This window comes from Muscardinus avellanarius (genome assembly GCF_963383645.1).
Source record: "Muscardinus avellanarius genome assembly, chromosome: 15".
NCBI lineage: Eukaryota > Metazoa > Chordata > Mammalia > Rodentia > Gliridae > Muscardinus > Muscardinus avellanarius.
This window is the reverse complement of record NC_137801.1, coordinates 30,590,559-30,614,310: the sequence shown is the minus strand read 5'-3', so window position 1 is coordinate 30,614,310 and position 23,752 is coordinate 30,590,559. Positions and strand designations below refer to the sequence as shown.

General features: G+C 35.3%; 1 protein-coding gene across 2 annotated transcripts in view; it reads left to right on the top strand.

Moving 5' to 3' along the window:
• Nucleotides 1-23,752, top strand: part of STRN (striatin) — a gene marked incomplete at both ends in the record, with an annotated part of 116,533 nt that overhangs the window by 83,089 nt on the left and 9,692 nt on the right. Inside the window, 8 exons of one of the 2 annotated variants that reach the window (XM_080711483.1) lie at nt 2,168-2,254; nt 2,710-2,853; nt 5,951-6,087; nt 8,934-9,109; nt 10,655-10,702; nt 12,322-12,443; nt 16,243-16,410; nt 19,513-19,653. In XM_080711483.1, the coding sequence (XP_080567609.1) occupies nt 2,168-2,254; nt 2,710-2,853; nt 5,951-6,087; nt 8,934-9,109; nt 10,655-10,702; nt 12,322-12,443; nt 16,243-16,410; nt 19,513-19,653 (1,023 nt within the window). The remainder of the gene's footprint in view (nt 1-2,167; nt 2,255-2,709; nt 2,854-5,950; nt 6,088-8,933; nt 9,110-10,654; nt 10,703-12,321; nt 12,444-16,242; nt 16,411-19,512; nt 19,654-23,752) is intronic. The other variant, XM_080711484.1, reaches the window with a different exon arrangement.

The following is a 23,752-nucleotide window of genomic DNA, read 5'->3' as shown; positions in this document are numbered from 1 at the left end:
CAGGAGGATCACATGTTCAAGGACAGCCTCAGCAAGTAGTGAGACTCTAATCAACCTAGCAAGGCCTTGTTTCAAAATAAAAATAAAATAGGGCTGGGGAAGTAGCTCAAAGGAAGAATGCCCCTGGGTTCAATCCCTAGTACTACTCAAACACACACTATAAATATATATGTATGTGATTATAGTCATAATTTATCTCAATAACAAACTTAGAGCCTCATGAGAGTGCTGGGTTGTATGTTCAAACATAACAATAAAATGATTCTTAAAAGACATATATGTTTAGTTGCAACCATGTTTATTTCCAGTGGCAATTTACAAATCTCAGCCAGTGTAACCCTTTATTAATCCACTAAAATTATTGCTTATAATTTTAGGTCTTGGAGAAAAAAGAAATTAATTTCTACCCCTGAATATTCCATGTGTTCACAACAATTCATTTACTCTCACCTTTATATGCTATACAGGGCACATCGAGTCAAATACATATTTGTTTAAAAGTTTTGGTCAATTTAATTTATAGCAGTATTACTATTTTTTTCTTTTTCAGTAAAGTATATGCCACATCAAAATCAGATGCCTACATGAAATTTCTAGCCCTGTGAATCATATAATTCATGATGCAAATGAGCTTTTTTAGCACTAGATTTAGTTAAGTATGTAAAATAGAAATACATAAATTTTCAAAACATCCCTAAAAACAATCTTAAACATCTTTTTGGAGAGCAAGGTACCTAACTACCTCCTCATGCTTCCACCTCATTGAGAATTTGAACATAAACTTTCCTTGTATGTCAAGAGGAATTGCATCCTTTGAGATATGAAAGCAGTATAAAGCAAGATTTAAATATAGCTGGAGTGGGAAATATATTTTTATAAGTACAGAAGGCTGAAGGGATATGCCCCCCATGTTTTTAGTGACGCTAAAGTTTATCAAAGACCAGTCATCCCTGTGAGGACATTTTTCTGCAACTTGGTATTTATTTAAATAGATTTAAATCTTAATTTAAAATATCTTAGAATTTACCAGCTTGATTTAATAAAAATTTAGCATCCATTATTGGTGTTATCATAGTCCCAACAATTATATGCTGAGGGATTATGTCATATAGTACCATTCAATGAAGATTAAATCAAGGTTAGAAAAGATTAATTTTTTATACTTTTATTTGGTATAATTATACAGCATAGTGCATTCAAAGTGAAATAAACATGCACACAGGTCTTGGTGTATTTTCTTTCAGATCCTACTTGACTACCCACTCTTCCCATAAAGATTAATACTAAAATATAAGAAGATTTTATGCTACTTTTATTTAAATATACTGATTAAAAATATAATCTAAACAAATATAGTGAGACATGATTTGGCATGGTTTTTTGGGAGCCATGGCCAAACCAGAATCTGAAATTGTAAGGAAAATTTGTATATCGTATTGAGGAATAATTTCCAACTTAATGTTGATATATTTTAAATATAATACCTTGAAATGTAAAGAGCTTTTGATTAGGAAGGTAGCTAGCACTTAAGTAGAGTTCATTTACTCTTTTTTTTTTTTTTGGTCAAGTATCAAGGCATCACTGTAGTTGAAATTTAGTGTGTAAGATCTAAAACTGCACCATTTGACTGGAATGCTACTCCTACTATTAAAAGCAATTGGATTTCCTGAATTTGGGCTCATGCATGTTCAGGAATATAGTACATTTTTTTTTTGCTCTTTTTTGTAGTATAGCGAAGAAAAGTGACTGGAGGAAAATTTTAATGTCTTTTACTGAAGAAAGAATTGTTGACTGAATTTCAGCATTTTGTGTATCATTTTTAGTTCATGTTGTCTTGAGAAAAGAGCAGTGTGGAAGCAAGTGATTTATGATAAGAGAACTGAAGCAAAGCTTTGAATTGGTATATGAAGCATTAATTTATAAACTACCATGAATATATGTTATGGTAGTAATTGAATTATTACTCATTGGAAACGATCAGACCTTTTTATTTGATCTAGTAGAAAAATTTCCAGTCAAATTGTGTCCTCCAATCATACTATCTTGAAATATATTTCTAGGTGTTAGTTAAAATTGCATAGAAGTAGTTGTATACTTTGCTGGTATAGGAAAAACATATAACAGACCATGGGTAAGATTTTCCCATTCTTAATTAAACTTATAACAGGAAAAACTACCGAAGATCTGTTTCAGCCTCTATCCTATATAAAACAGTCAAAACAGGGATGTGGGAGAAGGAAGATTCAGAGTTCAGGTAAGTAATCCACAGGGCATGAGACCTCACTTTGGGTACCATAGCTTCAGGATGTAAGACAATGAATGCAACTTAATGTATACAAATGAATGTTATTTAATTTAACACACAGTAGGTTCACAATCTTTGGTATCTGTCTTCATTTAGAGCACTATTCGGTGGTTGTATTCTAGAGTAATCTGACTTTAAATGGCCAATTAGGACACAAACATTCTCTTTTGTAGAAATAGTGATCCCATTAGTTTGATTTAGAAAATATATGTAAAAAATAATTCTTTTCAAGAAAGAATAAACTTAAAGTAATTTAAAAGCTTTGAAAATAATCTAGTATGATTTTTCATATGTAAATGTTAGCAAATGTGAAATAAAGTTTATGACACCATACGAGGCAGTTCAATAATTCTTTTTCCTCTCTTTTGTGTTCCCTTTCCTTTCCCCCCTTTTTTTTTGGCTAGGGCCCAATAGGTCAAAACTACAAGATATGCTTGCTAATTTGAGAGATGTTGATGAACTTCCTTCATTGCAGCCATCTGTGGGTTCTCCTTCCAGACCCAGCAGCTCCAGGCTTCCAGAACATGAAATTAATAGGGCAGATGAAGGCAAGTATTTCAGATATTCTGGAGCACAAAAACATTGGGACACACATCTAAATTCAGTCACTAGAGCTGGGCGTGGTGGTGCACACTTGTAATCTCAGTGTTTGGGAGGCTGAGACAGGAGGATTGCACAGGTTCAAAGCCAGCCTCGGCTACGTAGGCTTTCAGCAGGTTAGTGAGACCCTGTTTCCAAGTAAAGTATAAAATAGGTCTGGGAGTATAGTCCAGAGGTAGAAAAGCCCCTGGGTTTAATCCCAGTACCCTAAATAAATAAATAGATTAATTAATTAATTCAGTCACTAGGACTCTGCTATCTTAGAGGCAATCTTAGTGACAATTTTAATTTCCAGATCTATATCCTAAATGCAGGCTTTCTTACATGGGGGAGAGAGGGAGTTGATTTCAACTTCCAGGTTTATAATTTGGGAAAGAGTACATAAACTTAAGAATACATTCCAAAAGATGGTTTAGAGTATCTCTTAGCTCTACATGTAATAGAGCTAATATATACCATTCCAACAGTAAAGAAGTTTAGAGTCTAAAAATAAGTAGTAAATGAGACTCACATAAATATTTTATTTAAGCAATTTATCATGACAAATAAAAAGGGGGGGAAAAGTCACCTAAAAGTTTAATTGCATTTTCTGCTTTCTGTGTTTCCTTGTTTCCGTTTCAGTCCTTGTCCACATGCATATACTTCTTATATAATTACAGTCATCTTGTAGAGTAATTCATTTTGTTTTATACTTAACATAAAATCTTACAAATAATTTTCAACTTTTAACTTTAAAACTGTATATTATATTTTAGACTTGATATGAAACTATTTCTTTTTGGAATATTTAGGTTGCTTCCAATTTATCTATTTATTTGTTTGTTTATTTATTTATTTGCAATACTGGGGATAGAACGCAGGGGCATTCTACTTCTGAGCTATACCTATTTTTAATTCTATGTTTTAAAACAGGGTCTCACTGATTGCAAAGGGTCTCACTAAGTAGCTGAGGGTGACCATGAACCCGGATCATCTTGTCTCTGCCTTCCAAATGCTGAGATTAGAAGCATGAGCCACCACGCCCGGCTTTTTTTTTTTTTTAATAGTTCTATTTTATCCTATATAAATAAAAGTTCTTTCAAGGCTGGGAATATAGCTCAGAGCTAGAGCAATCAGCTAGCATAATCAAGAGCCCAGATTTCATACCTGGAAATGAAGAAGGGGAGGGAGGAAGAAGGAAGAAAAAAGAAATACATTGTATGCTTAATTGCCTCTTATTGATGCTTGTTGGTCTCCAGTCTACTGTCAGAAATGCTTTTGTAGACTGTGTGTACCCTATAATCTTATTACTTTATTTTTATTTAGAAAACAGTATATAAGAGGCACAATTAAACAGTTTAATAAAAGCTGAATACAGTCAGTAATGTTTAATTTACAGATAGAAATGTGACCTATAGTCTTTAAGTTCTGAGACCTTCCAGAACAATCAAGTGACAATGCTTCCCACATTGCTCTCTCTTCATCCAACAAGTGTGCTGGCTGCCCACTGAGCTGAGGAAATCATTGGTTCCTTTCTTGTTTTCAGGTTTTATGTATTAACCATTTCTTGAGCATTAGTTAAAATTAGCCCACACCACATACATGATCAGTTCCAGGAAATTCAGAAAAATATTTTTAGTTTTTTTTATTTTATTTCACAGCTGGACAAAGTTATCTGGAAATGTTAGAAATGAAAATACGTAGCTGAAGATTTAGCCTCATAGTCTCACGTGAATTGTGTGAAATTTTGGCCTAAAAATTGCTTTTTTAACTTAAACAATCCCCACTCTATATTAGTAAATGTTTAGAGTTATTTGAACCCCTCAGATGACATAAAATATTCTAGGTAAAACCTATTTTTATTACTGTTGCTGTATTGTATGGTGCCTTTGTAATGTCTTATTTAGTTTTTACTAAATTTTATTCTGACAAGGATCTTAAGTAAAGTATCTGCCACTGCTATTTTTAAAAGCAACCATTTATTCAACAAATTTATTTTTAGATATGGTTAAATATAATGCTGAAAAACATGTTGTAAATCTACCTTTATACATGTACTAGTAATACAATTGACTTGTTTTGAGAAAAATAATTTACCTTTTTAGCAAATAGAATTTGGACTACTAAATTCATCTAATTGGCTCAAATGTTTGATATCAAAAGAAACTACCTCTAAAAAATTACTCAAAGACCATCTCTGACAGTTTGTGACATTTCATTATTGATCAGATAAAAATAAGATGTTTTAATTTGTCACTTTGCTTTAGCTAGAGCTATAAAGTGAGAATATTCAAGTTTATTACAAAGTACAGTTGCGTCTTGAAGTACATAATTGGCATCTAATTGAAAGCTTTCAAATGAACTTTAAAAAATTTCTTTGAAATAAACATTTTAAAATAAGATATGCCTATAGAAAGTGCTGAAGTAATAAGGGTGTACAGTTCAGTGGATTACCACAAAGTCAGAATTTTCACGCACCAGTGCTGCTATCCCCTAGGTCAGGAAGTGGAATGTCCCTGAGGCCCGCAACACCATGCTGAGCTGCCATCTAGTCACTGCCTTTTCCCTGGCTTCTGATGTCTCACATGAGTTTTGTCTCAAACAATCACATTTTTCAGTTTTAATCATTTTTATTTGAAAACATCAGTAGTCTTCCAGGTTATAAAATCAGTTATATTTTGAATGATATCAGTCTTCAGAATCACTTGTTATATATATTTAGTAATTGATAGAAGTTATTTGGGTAATTAATGTGAAATACTAAATGGAGAAAATTTGTTTTCCTCTAATCATACTGGTTTTCTATATCATGAAATGGAAAGGACAGTAGATTATTAGATTTGTTTCATGTTTTATTTTTCTTATTAGGTGATCTCTTTAACTGTGTATAAGATATGGAATCAGCAATCAGTTCTTCAAGATTTTCTGCTCACTGATTTTAATTGTATTTGAAAGCATTTAAAAATTAAATACGAACATGTTCTTATAAGATGTTTAAAACAAGGCCGTGAGACTAATTGTTGACTCTTTAAGAGATTCCTAATGTTTCCTTTGTCTCCCCTTTAGTAGAAGCACTGACGTTTCCTCCTTCTTCTGGGAAATCATTCATCATGGGAGCAGATGAAGCACTTGAAAGTGAACTGGGACTTGGAGAATTAGCAGGTCTCACAGTGGCCAATGAAGCAGATTCACTAGCTTATGATGTAAGTGGTAATTTTATTTTTGATGTTTTTACACAGGTTTTGAAAATAAAAGTTAGTTTTATAGAAGAGAATGGTAATGGTAAAACACAAGTATAGACCTTGGTTCAATTTTAATTACAGACTTTAAAAAGATAAGTATAAAAATTACCTAACATTTTTCATATAACCTAGAGATTAAAATAATAGGCTTTACCTAAATCCATAAGTCAGTATCATTTGTACGCTGTTTTTATATAAAGAATTCTCCTTTCCACCACCAAGTTTGGATTTTATTTTATTTTTATTTTATTTTATTTTATTTTATTTTATTTTTTTGATGGCACTGGGGTTCCTGGAAGCCCTTCTACCTCTGGGCTACACCCCTAGACCTATTTTTTATATTTTTATTTGGAAACAGGGTCTCTTAAGCCAGCACGGCTGGCTTTAAACCTGCGCGATCCTCCTGTCTCTGCCTCCCAAGTGCGGGGATTACAAGCGTGCACCACCACACCTGGCTTTTGTTTTATTTTTTACGACACTAGTAATCAGTTGTAATTCATACTTACCTAACAGCAACATTTGTACCTACCTATACATTAAACAATGTCCTATTGAGAAGTGATTTTAATTATTATTAGGCATAAATGTGTACAAGGTACTTTTAGATATGAAGGCTGACTCATCAGAAATGTGGACCAAAACTGAAATACATTTATAATTGCTCATCACAGTAAATAATTTGTCATAAGGAAAGTACTTATAACCTATTTTACCATTTTTTAAAAATATTTTCACTGGGTGTGGTGGCACACGCTTGTAATCCCCATGCTTGGGAGGCGGAGACAGGAGGACCGCGCAGGTTCAAAGCCAGCCACGCTGGCTTAAGAGACCCTGTTTCCAAATAAAAAAAGTGTAAAAATAGGTCTGGGAGTGTAGCCTGGAGGTAGAAGGGTTTCCAGGAACCCTAGTACCACCAAAAAATTAAAAAAATAATAATAATAATCTCATTTTTTTTTTGTGGTACTGGGGGTGGAACCCAGGGGCTTTTCTACCTCCAGGCTATACTCCCAGACCTATTTCATATTTTATTTGGAAACAGGGTCTCACTAAGTTGCTGAAAGCCTCACTAAGTTGCTGAGGCTGGCTTCGAACCTGTGCGATCCTCCTGTCTCAGCCTCCCAAGTGCTGGGATTACAAGTGTGCACCACCACGCCCGGCTAAATCTTCTCATTTTAATAGTCTCTCCGCTGGAGAATAAATACAATATGGCCCCTGTGGCAAGTCTGCTATACTGGGTATGTAGGGTGGCTGCTTAAGCAAAACATAGGGATGATAAGCATTTCTTACTTATCCATTTTTTTCTCTACAAATAAAATCTTCAAATCTCTCTTCTTGTCCCATTACTAAATCTTTTGGTTTCTTCCTCTCAAACCAGCTGTAAGCCATATGCTTTTTACACATCCCATTCCAGTTCATTTTTTTCCTCACCCAGAACCAAGTATAATAACTAACCAGGTTCCTCCTGCACCTCTTCACATGTGTGATACAGATTTTTAAGAATATCATTTATATTTCTAACATTTTTGTATTCTTAATGTTTTTACCTCTCCCAGTGCATGCTGGGAATTCAACCCAGGGGCATTCTAACTCCCAGCTATACTCCGAGCCTTAATTTTATTCTTTATTTTGAAATAGGATCTTACTAAGTTGTGGAGGGCCTTATTAAGTAGCTGAGGCTGGCTGTAAATCTGCAATCCTTCTATCTCAGCCTTCTAAGTACTGGGATTACAAGTGTGAGCCAACACATGGGCCTAGCTACCTTTGTTTTTTTTTTTGTTTGTTTGTTTTTGTTTTTTTTTTTTTCCTTTTTGGTGGTACTGGGGATGGAACCCAGGGGCCTTCTACCTCTGGGCTACACTCCAAGACCTATTTTTTAAAATATATTTTATTTGGAAACAGGGTCTCTTAAGCCAGCTGAGGCTATGGAGAAAGGAACTTAATGATGTATTTCTTTTACCAGTGAAATGTATTTTTGTAATATGTGATTGCCTCTTCCATTTTTAACATTTTCTATTTTCAGCTTATAGACCTTGTTTCTATCTTAGTGAAAAAAATTAGCTTCTAATAGAGTATTGGGAGTTGTAAAAATGTTATCAGATTTTTAAATGTTCATAGATTTAAAGATAACTTAGATTTTCAGCTCTTACCTCATATTACACATTCTATGCTATAATTTAGGTTGAGTTACTTGGTTTTAAACATCCTAGTTGTGTTAGCTTTCTGTCACTGACAAAATACCTGAGATAACCAACTTATCTCAGGTATTAATGGGAGCACATGGTGGAGGAAGCTGCTGACCTCATGGCAGTCAGAAAGCAAAGAGAAACAGGAGGAGGAACTAAGTTCCCAATAACTCTTTCATGGGCACACCCTTAGTGACCTAACTTCTTTTCACTAGGCCCCACTTTCTAAAAATTCTACCTCTTCTCAAAAGTGCCAACAAGGCTAGCAGCCAGGCTAGGACCCAAGTCTTGAACTCATGGGCCATTGGGGGACATTCAAGATCCAAACTATAGCACTATGTGAAGATCCTTTCTGCATTATTATATGATTCACTTTTTATATTTAATTATTTTAACTGTTTCTTATTCTGCCTTTTGTTATTTCTTCAGATAAAACCACTGTTGACATATTGCTAATTTTGTGTATTGATTTGCTTATTTATACTTAAAAATATATTCTTTTGAAAGTTAGTTTTGCAATTTTTATTAATAGTTTATTAACACATGAGCAAGGGTTAATATTGAAATATAGGGGTTTTTTTCTGTCCTGAATATATATGTATTTTTGTTTTGTTTCTTTAATAGATCGCAAACAATAAAGATGCACTGAGGAAGACTTGGAACCCTAAGTTTACGTTAAGAAGTCACTTTGATGGCATTCGAGCCCTTGCTTTCCACCCCATTGAGCCTGTTTTGATAACAGCATCAGAGGACCACACATTGAAAATGTGGAATCTGCAGAAAACAGCCCCAGCCAAAAAGTGAGAATATTCTACTTTATTTGTATGCTTTAGTTAAGTTTTTCAGTAGGAAAAAGATACATTTGTTATTAAGTTTCCCAGATATTTCAAGTTCTTTCTTCTTAACCATGTGACATAATTCTTTCTTCTATTAATTCTAGTTCTTTCTTTTTTACCATGTGACATAATTTAGAGTGTTTTTCTCTTCATATAATATGTAGTCTCCTCAGAGTTTATGAATGGTGATTGCAGCCCTTACACATTCATTGTTTTCAATGGCTGTTATACTTGGGGAGCGCTTTGTCTCTATTGCTCATCTCTACTGGTCTTCTTAGCAGGTATAGATAGGCATATTTAAAATGATCAGACCTTCATCCCTGCCTGCTTCATTACATACCAAATTTGGAGGTATAGTGTGGAGGAGAGGGAGGGCTGATGGGGAGGTGTGGGGGACTTCTTTTTGGTCTTATCTTTTTTTCTTGAGCTTTTAAGTACTTTCCATACCAACCAATATGTCTAAACTGAAAGGCACTCTTAATGCTTTTACTTAGCTTCTACTGCTTGCCTTGGCCCCTTTGTTTCTAAGTGTCTGTTAACAGACATGACTTAGTATAAACCCTTTTATCACCAAGCTAGACTTGATCCCACTTTGGTGGAGTCCTTATTGGAGCTCCTTTCCTTCCTTGGATCACATGATCCAGAGCTAGCATGTCCCAGCAAGAGTCCTTCAGTGTCAAATACTTTTGTTATTATAAAAGTAGAACCAAATGTCAAGTGAAGACGTTTACAGAAATTTTACTACAGGTGTAGGGAGTCCATTGCTGAGTTTACAGGAGATCAATAGCAGCCAGTCATGTTGCGAGTCATACAGACGATAGGTGAAAAACTTGAATTTTCAATCTGCATCAGATAGTTCAACCAGATCTTGGTAAAACCAAATGGGCCTTACTATAAATCAGGTGTTTTCATCAGAGAAAAATTATGTCCTGTTCTTACATTGTGTCTTTAATCTTTCTGCTTCTTTGGTCACAATGTACTAGTTCTGGCACATAGATTCCCAAACTCATTGGCTTACTGCCCCCTTTTCAGGGGAAAAAAAAGTTACTTAGCACCCCACCTGGGTGCTTCCACTGCCCCCTTATTTTTATTCAATAAAATAATAGTGCCCTTGTGAGCACGTGTACCCAAGGCTACTACTGCTAGTGAGTGGAAAGAACTGGAGATTGAATTCAGAAATCTATCCACATGGTTCATGTTGTTTCTCCTGAGTGAAGCTATTTCTTCCTTTCATCAAATAGATAATGACAGTGCTAAAAGCATTATAGCAAGGTATTATTACTAAACAAGGAGCTTGTTTCTTGATTCCATGAACATATCATTGGAGTTAGGTAAGCTTTCTTATTTATCCTGTAAATGAGAATGGTATATTGCCTTAGTGTCTGTGTATTTCAGAAGCGTGTGTGTGTGTGTGTGTGTGTGTGTGTGTGTGTGTGTGTGTGTGAACGAACATATATTCTGTACCTACTAAAAGTTAAAATGGTTAAAATCATTTTCTCTCTTATTTAGGAGTACTTCCCTTGACGTAGAGCCTATTTATACATTCAGGGCTCATAGGTAAGTATGAGGGTTTTTTAAAAATTTAAACTAACATTGTTGTAAAACAGCCTGATTAGGATATTTTATTTTCTTTACAATTTTATTGCATCGAAAAGGGATTCTTGCTGAAAGCTTTTTATTTTCATGATGTTTAAAGTGTGTGTATGTATGTGTGTGTGTGTGTGTGTGTGTGTGAACTGGATGTGGTGATACGTGCCTGTAATTCCAGGACAAGGAGGCTGAAATAGGAAGATCACAAGTTTGAGGCCAGCCTCACAATCTTAGCAAGACCCTGTTTCAAAATTTAAAAAAGAAATAAAAAGGGCTGGGAGTATAGCTTAGAGGTAGAATGCCCCTGGTTTCAGTCTCCAGTTTAAAAAAAAAAAAATGTGTGTATGTGCTGATCTTACAATAAAGAAGTTTAAGTAATTAGGTTTAAAAAGAAGAAATCCTAGCTGGGCCTGATGGCGCACGCTTGTAATCCCAGCATTGAGGAGGCTGAGACCGGAGGATCATGGTTCGTGGACAGCCTGAGCTACTTAGGCCCTCTGCAACTCACTGAAACCTGTTTCAAAATAAACAATAAAAAATAGGGCAGGGGGTGTAGTTTGGTAGAGTGCCCCTGGGTTCCATCCCCAGAGCCACCAAAAAAAAAAATCCTTTTTTTTTTCTTTTTTTTCTTATCAACCTACATAAAAATACTCAAGGACTGGGGGATGTAGCTCAGTGATAGAATGCTTGGCTAGCATGATCCAGGCCCTACATTCGATCCCTAGCACCAAAGAGCATGTATATAAATATATATATGTATGCATATATGGACATACACACACACACACACACACACACACACACACACATCCAAGAATTTTTTTAGATTTTATGTTTTTCTGTTTTCATTTAAGCCTAAGAGCCTAAGAAATATGTTTCTTCATTATTTAGCATAGAGATTGGCATACAAATAATCAAATGGTAAATATTTTTTAGGTTTTGCAGGCCACGTATTTTCTGTTATATGTTCTTGTTTTAATTTTTTTTTTCTTTTCTTTTCTTTTTTTTTTTTGGTGGTTGTTGTGCTGGGAATTGAACATTGAACCCAGGGCCTCATGCAGGATGAATTTTGTTTTATTTTGTAACTGCTTGCTTGCTTGCTTGTTTGCTTGCTTGTTTATTTTACTGGGGTTTGAATTCAGAGGCATTGTACCTCTGAGCTACACCCCAGCCTTATTTTTTATTCTTTATTTTGAAACAGGGTCTCACTTAAGTTGCAGAGGACTTCACTGTGTAGCTGAGGATAGCTGCAAACCTGTGATCCTCCTGTCTCGGCCTCCTAAGTAGTGGCATTACAAGCATGTGCCACCATGGCTGGTTTTTGTAACCCTTTAAAAATGTAAAAATCATTCTTAGCTTCAAGACTGTACAAAAAGAGACTACTGGTTGAGTATGGCCTGGAGGCGGCCATCGTTTACCAACTTCTGATATAGCAGAGGAAGAAAAATGAACAACGCTTTGGTAGTATTTTTATTCATTGTAAGAATCAGAGAATAAAAAGCAATTTGGGTGATTATTCGGTTTTTAACAATATGGAAATAGCAATATCCTTTCTTACCTGTTTACTTATTTTTGTACTATCCCAGAGGTCCGGTGCTTTGTGTGGTAATGAGTAGCAATGGCGAGCAGTGCTATAGTGGAGGTACTGATGGGCTGATCCAGAGCTGGAATACCACCAATCCCAACATTGATCCCTATGATTCTTATGGTATGTAATTTCAGTTTCTGAAAGAATAAAAGGATAAAATGTTTTCTTCTTACATATTTTTCATATTGTATATATAATGATAAAATTAGATAGTTTAAAAATAGAAGCATGTCTTTATTTTGTTAAGAAGAACTCATATTTAGGAGTCAATTTGATATATAATTTTAAAAGAGAATATTTTTCTTGAAAAAATAGTTACCACTCCCCAAAGGTTTTTATTGGAAATACTGCTATGGTTGGCAGTTTATTTCTTCATTTCAGGCATCTGTATGGTACTTGATACACTATTACCAGTCTGTAATCATATTTCATCATTGTTCTTGATATACACTTTTGAAGGAAAATAAATGCTGGCATTATCCCCTTGGTCAATTATTGCAGGGATAGAGAAACTAATAAATTTTAAAGTCAATGCTACCAAAATACTCAGAAGGCCTCAAAAGTTAAGAAGTGCCTTTTAAGCTGGACATGGTGGCACATGCTTGTAATCCCAGCATTCAAGAGGCTGAGACAGGAGGATTGTAGTTTGCGGACAGCTTCAACTACTTAGTGAGGCCCTCCGCAACTTAGTGAGACCCTGTTTCAAAATAAAGAATAAAGAATAGGGCACGGGGTGTAGCCCGGAGGTAAAATGCCTATGGGTTCCATCCCCAGACCTGCAAAAAACAAAACAAAACAAAAACATGCCTTTTAGTCTTAGGAATAGTATCATAAGTCATAAATCCTTATTATAATCTATGACTAGATATTATCATGAGTTCTTTTGCAACATTTACTTAGGAATTGCCTTTTTTTCCCCCTAAGTTGTAGAGTAGTTTAAAGTATCATATTTTTCATAAGAATATATTTTATATCACTTTAATTTACCACTAAACCTAAGTATAAATATAAATGCGATAAATAAAAAATTCCCCTGGTATTTATTTAATAAATATTAAACATGTATCTTGTGACATGTAACCCTCTTTCTTCCCAGTTCCCTTACAGATTGAACTGTTCCATGATTTTTCTTACCTTCTTTACCTCTCTCTCAGGGAATCAACTGTCCCTCATTCTGTCCCTTCCCATTATCCTCTTGGCTACATTCTTTCTGGTTTCCTGTAAGCTGATACTATAATCTCTGTTTCTTTTGGACAGCACTCTAATCTCTTGTTCTCTCTCTCTTCTTAATTAAAACTTACTTTCTCTATTCTTTCTTCATTCCCTCAGCATATAAATAAATTCAGGTATCTACCATCCTGGGCAAGAAAAAGCCTTTACTCAACCCCATTTTCCTCTCTGTTTTCTGAATAATCTCTCCTGACCTCACTATTTGTGTTTCTTTGATGGTGTTGTCTAGAAAATATAATTACTAGTGGCAAATTACATGTCCTTACCCTGTGCATCATTCCTCTACACTTTTGGCTTCAAGCTATATCACTTAAATATAGCAAGATTGCCAGTGACTAATTGCCTGATCCAAGGGTATTTTGCAATTCTTATTTTTATCTGATGTATTGACTATAATTGAGACTGTTAACAATTCTGTTCTTTTTTTAGGTTTGTCTATTTTATTGTCCTTTTTTTTTAACAGTTTGACAATTACTGTGCTCTGTCCTTCATGAACTCCTTTTATGTTTTTTATCTTAAATATTGGCATTTATGAATATCCAAATTTTAATGGTAGGGCTAAGGAGGTAGCTCAGTGGTAGAGCACTTACCTTGAATGTGCTAAGGCCCTGAGTTCAATCCCTACTATCACAAATTTTAATGGTATATAAACTTTGCAGTATACTAACATTCTCCTTTTCAGTGTACAAACATTCCTTGGAAAATTGAGTCTACTCCTGTGGTTTTATATGCTGTTGACTCATAAATATCTTTAAGCTACAAAAATCTCATAGGATAAATTTTCAAATTGGCTATCTCATCTGTTAATCTCAGAATTTTCTGTTTCTTCTTTTCTTATTAGGTGACATTATTAGAAACCTGAGAGTCATTCTTGATTCTTTGCTGTGACATACTATTCATAACCTATTAATTAATTTTTAAATATGACTTCCACCTGGGTGTAGTGGTACATGCTTGTAATTCCAGTACTTGGGAGGCTGAGACAGGAGGATCACAGGTTTCAGGCCAGCCTCGACTACTTAGTGAGGCCCTTTGCAACTCAGTGAGACCCTGTTTCAAAATAAAAAATAGGGCTGGAGATGTAGCTTGGAGGTAGAATGCACCTAGGTTCCATCCCTAGTACCACTAAATAAATAAACAAACAAACAAATAAATTCTCCCTAAATAAATCTTGAATTTATTCCTTCTGCACTGGCCTTGTATAGCTGTCCTACCTTAGGTCTTTATCATCACTCTTCTAGTTTCCTGAACCAGTCCCTTTGGCATTATCTTGATTCTGTCCAATCTGTCTTCTATACCACAGCCAAGGTTAGGTTATTTAATACTTAACTGACCCAGTGGCTCCTGGGAAATTCTTCATTGGATCTCTAGTGCCGTTCAGGATAGTTTCCAAGTTCCTTAATATGTCCTAAAAATCCCATCATGAACTAGCTGCCCTTATCTCATGTACTTCCTTCCGCTAGTATTACTGGATCACTAGTATATTTCCTCAGACATCAAGCTGTTGTTGCTTTTGTGATTTTGTAGGCGTTGCCTCTTTGCAAGGCAAACCTTCACTCTATTCTCTGACTGACATACTGTACACTCTAGCTGCCACCCTCTCCAAAAAGTTTTCATTTATTTCAGTTAACTTTCCATGGTAGTTAGTATTTGTTGCTAGTATTGTACTTCTAACATAGTATTTTGAAGACAGGAGTAGTGTGGTGTCTTATCTGTGTAGCACCTTCATCAAGCATAGTACCAGATACCCAGTGTATCTTCACTAAATATTTTATGCCTAAGAGAGGACTTAAAACAGATGACCGTTGGCATTTCCAGACCTAATATCTGTGAGCCATCTTGAAAGCACCACTTCATAGAATCGTTGTGAACACTAACAATTGAAATTTCCATTTTGATTTTTATCATGAGGCTATGCTAAGTGACTCTTCCCCCATCTTCACATACACATCGTAGTTACTGCTATTTGAGAATTTGGGAACCCCTATATGTCTGTTTCTGTTCTTTATGAATGTCATGCTCCAAGGAATAAGTACCATTCATTATACAGTAGGGTAAGTTTCCTGAAGGGGATATAGCCAAAGCGCTGAAGGAATTCAGAGGAAGGAAAGGTTCAATTCCTTTGTGAATATGATTTATGGTTCCACCAAAGGTAAATTTAATTTAAATGATTAGTATTAACATAGTCTAAAACATTCTAGACAAATGGAAGGACAAAAGGAAGGGAGAAGTATATATCTATGATGTATCTATGGTGTGTGTGTGTGTGTGTGTGTGTGTTACTGAGGATTGAATTGAAGGTATTCTACCTCTGAGCTACAACCCCAGCCCTATTTAATTTTTTATTTTGAAAATGGATCTCACTTAAGTTGCTGAGGGCCTTGCTAGGTTGCTGAGGCTGGTCTTAAATCTGTGATCCTTCTGTCTCAGCCTCCCATGTATAGGGATTACATTCATGCATCACCATGCCCAGCTGTATACTTGATTTTTTTTTTTAAGAAGAAAAATATGAGCTTTCTTTAAAAAATTTAAACTGTATATTTCCAAGCCTGTTTTAGTCATGTCAGCATTTTGAAAGAGAATTGAAACTAGGAAATATATTTTATATTGTTATCATGTGCTTATGTATTTTACTTTCTGTGGAAAATAAATATCTTTCTGATTTGTTGTGTTTCTGCTGTTTATGTAGATCCTTCTGTCTTAAGAGGCCCTCTGCTTGGCCACACGGATGCAGTCTGGGGTTTGGCTTACAGTGCTGCACATCAGCGTTTGTTGTCCTGTTCAGCAGATGGCACTCTTCGTTTATGGAATGCAGCTGAGGTTGCTCCAGCACTAAGTGTATTTAATGATAATCAAGGTACATAACTTTTAAAAAGCATTTGGCCAAGTCTCTTATAAAACTTCTTACTTTCAAAATAAGTAAGCAAGCAAATAAATTAATGATTTTAGGGACTCTTACTTATCAGTTTAATTCAAAGGTGTTTTTTTTTCCTAAGTAATACGAGGGTATTTGTTTGAACTTACAACTTACTGTGTGCAAATCTTCAAAAGCATAGTATTTGGTGAGAAAACACCAAATTTTTATTCTTTAAATTGATCTTTATTAATTTAAAAATAAATTTATCTTTAGTGAAAAAAATACAGAAGTGTACATTTCAGTGCATCTGATAAATTAGTGTTACACAGATCAAGACACAGACCATTTATTTCCCAAAGTTCCTTGGATCAATCTCCTCCCTATTCTCATCCTCCCTCCCCCCTTCCCCCCTTTGGTACTGATAATGAAACCCAGAGAGATTCTACCTCTAAGCCACACCCCCAGCTCTGTTTTATTTTTATTTTGAAACAGGGCCTCACTAGATTGAAGAGAGTCTCACTACTTAATGAAGCTGTTCTTGATCCTGCGATCCTCTTGTCTCGGCCTTCCAAGCGCTGGGATTATAAGTGTGCACCACCACACCTGGCTTCCCATTCTCAGTCATTGGTACCCACTGTTGTGATTTTCTTCATCATGGATTAGTTTTGTCTATTCTAAAACTTCAAAAAAAATGAAATAATGCAGTGTGTATTATTTTGTATCTGGTTTTTCACAACTAATAATTATGTAATTCAGTGTCAGTTTTTTCTCTATTAATGGTACTTTATAGCCGTGCTTGGTGGCGCACGCTTGTAATCCCCAGCATTTGGGAGGCTGAGACCAGAGGATTGTGGTTCGCGGACAGCCTCAGCTACTTAGTGAGGCCCTCTGCAACTCAGTGAGACCCGGTTTCAAAATAAAGAAAAAATAGGGCAGGGGGTGTAGCTTGGAGGTCAAATGCCTCTGGGTTCCATCTCTAGACCCACCCCCCCAAAAAATAGTATTTTTATTATGCTATAATTTGTCTATTTACTTACCTCTTGATAGACTCTTGGATTGTTCTAGTTTGGGACTATTATGAACAAAGCTACTATAAACATTTATGTATTTTCATTATATATAGAGATACCTGAAGTCGAATTGGCAAATTTTAGATTCACTAACTTTAGATTTTCACTATATGTGAAATTGTTATTTTCTCCAAAGTGTTATAGAATTTTACACCACTGACCACAGTGTATGAGAGTTCCATTTGTTCTATAACCTTACTAACATTGGTAAAATATTTTCAGCTTGTGTGATTTTAGCTGTTCTGGTGGGTATATAGTAGTATTTCATTTTAGTTTTAGTTTTACCTTTCTTTGATAGCTAGTTATGTTGAGCACTTTTTCTATTGGCCATTCATGTATCTTCTGCAATTCAACTTTTTAAAGATTATTGGCTATTATTAGATATCGAGAAAAATGTAGAAAATCAGATTATTATATTCAGGTAGACATATTCTGTGATTATTTAAGTTTCAAGTTTTAACTGTTCTCAATAATATGCCTTTTTTATGCACAAGTTATTCTATTTTGTCTTTATTTATTTTTTGCAGTACTGGGGAGGGAACCCAGGGGCATTCTGTTCCAAGCAACAGCCCTATTTTTTATTCTTTATTTTGAAACAGGGTCTCACTAAGTTACAAAGGGCATCACTAAGTGGCTGAGGCTGGCTTCAAACCTGTGCAATCCTCCTGTCTCAGCCTCCCAAATGCTGGGATTACATGCGTGCACCACCATACCCAGCTATATTTTGTCTTTAGATTGTATGAAAATGTAAAGACAAAATAACAAAATAAGTTTTTTTTTTTTTTGATGGTACTAAGGTAGAACCCTGGGGCTTTATCTAATTCTAGGCTATACTCCCAGACCTATTTTATACTTTATTTGGAAATAGGGTCTCACTAAGTTGCTGAGAGCCTCACTAAGTAGCTGAGGCTGGCTTTGAACCTGTGCGACTCTCCTGTCTCAGCCTCCCAAGCTCTGGGATTACAAGCGGGCACCACCACACCCGGCTCAAAATAGTATTTAATGACATAAAATTCCTAATAGGGATGGAGTGTGGATTGTGTACAGTGTGTGTGTGTGTGTGTGTGTGTGTGTGTGTGTGTGTGTGTGTTTATTGCTGGGGACCCAATCTAGTACCCCACACATGCTAGGCTAGCACTCAACTACTGAGCCATATGTGCAACCTAAGATGGATTTTTTTTTATTTTTTGAGATTTAAAGAAGTTTATTAAAAAAGAAATATAGAAGATAGTTACAGCCCCATGTCAGAATGGCATGAGTGGTGGTGGTGGTGGTGGTGGTTCAAATGAATGCCCCACCAAAGATACACCAAAGATACAAATACTGGACTTTTTATACCCATGACCTCCATCTTGTTTACATAATTCTGACGTAGTAAATGTCCCTGTAAGGTTCCTCCCCCAGCAAGGTGTGGCAAGGTGTCTCCTTAAGGTCTGACCCCTCCCCCCATCCTAACTAGATTATCCAATTATTACGTAAACCTGTCTTTAGAATGAGGATGTGTAAGTCCTAGTTCCCCTCTCCTATAGACTTGCTAATTACCTTTAGATAGGTTAATTTACATTGGAATAATTGCCTGCTTCTAGGCAGAAACCAAGTCCTTTCGCACATTTGCCCCTCACCCAATTTTTGGAGTATATTAATACTCATAGCTTTCTCAAATCTTCCTAGGCCATTCCCAGTACTGGTACATTCCCCCCTCTGTTTTTTTAAATGAAGAGTGTAAGCTCCAGGTCGAAGTGGAAGCAGCAAAATTTACAGTCTATACATGTTTTTCATTTTCTTTCTAAGTAAAAGTTTGTATTCCATGAATATATTTGCAGATAATGGGTAGAAGATATGGCAAACAGGTAAGGATAGTAAACTAATGCTAAAAATTACAAAAGAACCTTCATTGAGTGGTTTTGAGCTAATTCTTGTTCTAATGGCAAACCTTATGTACTTCTCAAGTAAATCATGCTGTTATTTGTTATATTTTGAGCATATTGTCAAATAGACCCTTGTCATTCTTGGATTGTGTTCTGACTTTCAGAATTGGGAATCCCTGCCTCTGTGGATCTAGTGAGCAGTGACCCGAGCCATATGGTAGCATCATTCAGCAAAGGATATACAAGCATCTTTAACATGGAAACACAGCAACGCATTCTCACTTTAGAATCCAATCTAGATTCAAGTATGTATACCAATTTTAGAGGGAAGGTACTGGAGATTGAATTTTTTTTTATAAGATAAAATAATTATCTTTAGCCGGGCGTGGTGGAGCACGCTTGTAATCCCCGCGCTTGGGAGGCAGAGACAGGAAGATCATGCAGGTTCAAAGCCAGCCACGCGCGCTGGCTTAGGAGACCCTGTTTCCAAATATAAAATGTAAAAATAGGTCTGGGAATGTAGCCCGGAAGTAGAAGGGCTTCCAGGAACCCCAATACCACCAAAAAAAAAAAAATTATCTTTATATCTTTATATTATAATCTCTCTATAATATATAATAATCTTTATATAATCTACATATGTAAAGGGATTATATTTATATGATTATATTATATATAAAGGGATTACTTATATATGAGTATATATAAAAAATGTTTTTGGTATTGGGGGTGGAACCTAGGGGCATTCTACCTCTAAGCTACACTCCCAGCCCCATTTTTTATTCTTTATTTTCACAAAAGGTCTCACTAAATTGCAGAAGGCCTCACTAAGTATCTCAGACTGTCCAAGAACCACAATCCTCCTGTCTCAACCTCCCAACTACTGGAATTAACAAGTGTGTGCCACCATGCCCAGCTTCTTTTTAAAATTTGTTTATTGGTGCATTGTAGTCATACATCTTAATGGAATACAAGATGGTGGAGACATACATGCACACACCACCCAATTACCCAATTCCCAATTCCCACCCCATTCCCTCCGTCTCCTTCCTTCTCATGTTTGGCCTAGCTTCTTTTTATATTTTTATTTTTATTTTGAAACAAGGTCTCACTAAGTTGTTAAGGCTGGCCTCAAACTTATGATCCTCCTTTCTTAGCCTTCCAAAGTACTAGGATTAGAGGTATGTGTCACTGAGCCCAGCTAAACTTACTTTATTTATATAATATTACATATTATATAACATAATGAATATTATATATATAGTTATTTATTTATTGTGGTTCTGGGGATTGAATCCAGGGTCATTCTACCTCTGACCTATACCCCCAGCCCAATTTTATTTTTATTTTGAAATGGGATCTCACTAGGTTGATGAAGTCTCACTACTTGCTGAGATTATCTTTGAAACTTCGATGCTCCTGTCTCAGCGTCCCAACTATTAAGATTATAGTCATGCACCACAATACCTGGCTATATAGCTATTTTAAATAGTCTGCAGTTTCATCAATTATTAACTTAAAAATATAACTACTAGGATCAGTACCATTAAAAGTACTTGTTACAAAGTGTTCTGCCTCCTGAATTTCAGAACACATTTACTTTGGAGAAAATAATGATTTACAGTTGATTTTTAAGCATTTGAGTTAATTTTATGTACATATAGAATTAAATTATTTGAAACTGCATTTGAGTTATTATAATACATGTCAAGTTTACTTTATACCAAGCAATTAACTGTTAGTTCTATTTGAAAAAGACTATTTCTTCTATGAATAGAAAATCTTTTATTTTTTATAATTTCATTTTAAAATCAGTTTTATATTAATAATATAACTTGATACAGCTCAATACTGATTAGAACATAGATCACATTATGGCTACCAGAACCCCAAATCTGAAAGTTATTATTGGATATAAGAAGTCAGGAGAGCCAGGCATGGTGGCGCACGCTTGTAATCCCAGCATTTAGGAGGCTGAGACAGGGGGATTGTGGTTTGCGGACAGCCTACTTAGTGAGGCCCTTTGCAACTCAGTGAGACCCTGTTTCAAAATAAAGAATAAATAAAAAGACGGGAATATAGTTCAAAGGTAGAATGACCTGGGTTCAATCACCAATACTGCAAAAAAAAAAAAAGTCAGAAATAAATGCCTTCACAGGTTATGAAAAATATTACAGAATCTTTTTGGTTGTTGACTCTTTTTAATGATTGCTGTTTGTTTTTAGTCATAATCTATATATGCATAGTTTAGATTGTAATTGAAGAAAACCACATATGCATATAATGTTGCTTTGAGATCTGACTTTAAAAATTACTACATAGTGTGTGCATGTGCATACTTGTTTGTGAACATTACATGTATATGCATGTGTGTACATGTGCATTCACTTGTCTGTCTCTCTCCCTTCTTTCCCCAGATTTCACTTGTTTAATTTTGGATTTTTTTTTTATTTTCTCTTCCTAATTTGTTATTCTTTCTTTCCCTTCTCATATGCTGTGAGGATTACTTGGAGAGTTGTCATGAATAGAACTTTGAACTACTTGGATGTAAAAGAGGAAGAAAATTTGAGATGATGGAATTGGAAAAAGAAAATAGATTTTTTTAACCAAGAAATATAGTTTTGAGATCTCAGTAAATTTAAATCACATGTAAATATATGATCCAAAACATAGTATTAAAATAAACATGAGCCGGGCGTGGTGGCGCATGCTTGTAATCCCCGCGCTTGGGATGCGGAGACAGGAGGATCACACAGGTTCAAAGCCATCCATACTGGCTTAAGAGACGCTGTTTCCAAATAAAAATATAAAAAATAGATCTGAGAGTGTAACCCGTAGGTAGAAGGGCTTCTAGGAACCTCAGTACCACCAAAAAAAAAAAAAAAAAAAAAACCCACACACACACACATGAAATTAAGAAGAATATGATCATTTTTGGCACTAACCTTCAGAGCCAATTCTTTGAATCTCTTGAGTTGCACATGTTGATTTTAAATAAATGGTACAAGTTGTTAAAGTCTGGTGGGTAAGATAGATAAATTGAATTAGGTGACTACTTTTTTTCTCCAACATGTATGGACATAAAGTAATAAGACATTTTTTCTGGGATTAGAAACATTTTTTTTAATTGCCAAGAATACAAAGAACATAATTGGAATAAATGATAATTATATTAACTTATATTAACATATCCAGACATATCTTAACAAATTAAATTACTTTTTTGGGGGGTACTGGTGATGGAACCAAGGGGCAGTCTACCTCTGAGCTATACTCCCAGCCCTATATTTTATTCTTTATTTTGAAACAGGGTCTTACTGAGTTGCAAAGGGCCTAAGTGGCTGAGGCTGTTCGGAAACTGTGATCCTCCTGTCTCAGCCTCCCAATGCTGAGATTACAACCGGTTTAAATTACTTTCAAAGTAGTATAAAGCAAACAATCTTTTATTCCATTCTACTATAGACTCTTTATTTGCTGTTTATATTTACTTATTTCTTATATGTACTTAATTATGTTTGTGGTGCTAGAATTGAACCTAGGGGCATTCTACCTCTGAGCTAACCCCCTAACTCATTTTCTGTTTTGAAATGGGATCTCACTAAATTGCTAAGGCTGGCCTCAAACCTGTGATGTTCCCTCCTATCTTAGCCTATACAAATGTGCACCACCAAACCTGGCTTTTTTTTTTTTTTTACTAAGGGTTGAACTCAGGGGCATTGTACCTCTAAGCTACACCTCTAGCCTTTTATTATTTTTATTATTTAAAAAAAATTTTGAAACAGGGTCTCATTGAGTTGTACCCTTAATCCTCCTATCCCATCCTCCCACGTACTGGGATTACAAGTGTGCATTGCTATACCCCCTTTGCTATTTATATTTGATTTTGTTGTTCTACTCTGGAATTTAAAAACTAAAATTTGCTGGATGTGGTGGCTCATGCTTGTAAACCCAGAACTTGGGAGGCTGAGACAGGAGGATCACAGATTTGACAACAGCCTCAGCAACTAGTGAGACTTTATGAACCTAGCAAAACCTTGTTTCAAAATTTTAAAAAATGAAATAAAATAGGGCTGGAGATATAGCTTGGAGGCAGAATGCCCCTTGGTTCACTCCCTAGTGCCACAAAAAATAAAAAATAAAAACTAAAATTCAAACTAAACATCCCTCAAGGTGAAGATGAATTTCACATAGCATTAAAATGAAGGATGCTTGTTAGAGTAAGAATAAATTACCTTTCTTCTCATTGATGTGAGTGGCACTTGGACTATGATATAGTTAGGAGTAGTTACTGGGTACTTGTAAACCCACTGTAAAGGCACACCATTTCTAAATCACAAGCTGGATATTTGGAGGATTGTCTTTAGATTCATTGTTAGATTTACTTCTAGTGTTCTTTGCATTCTT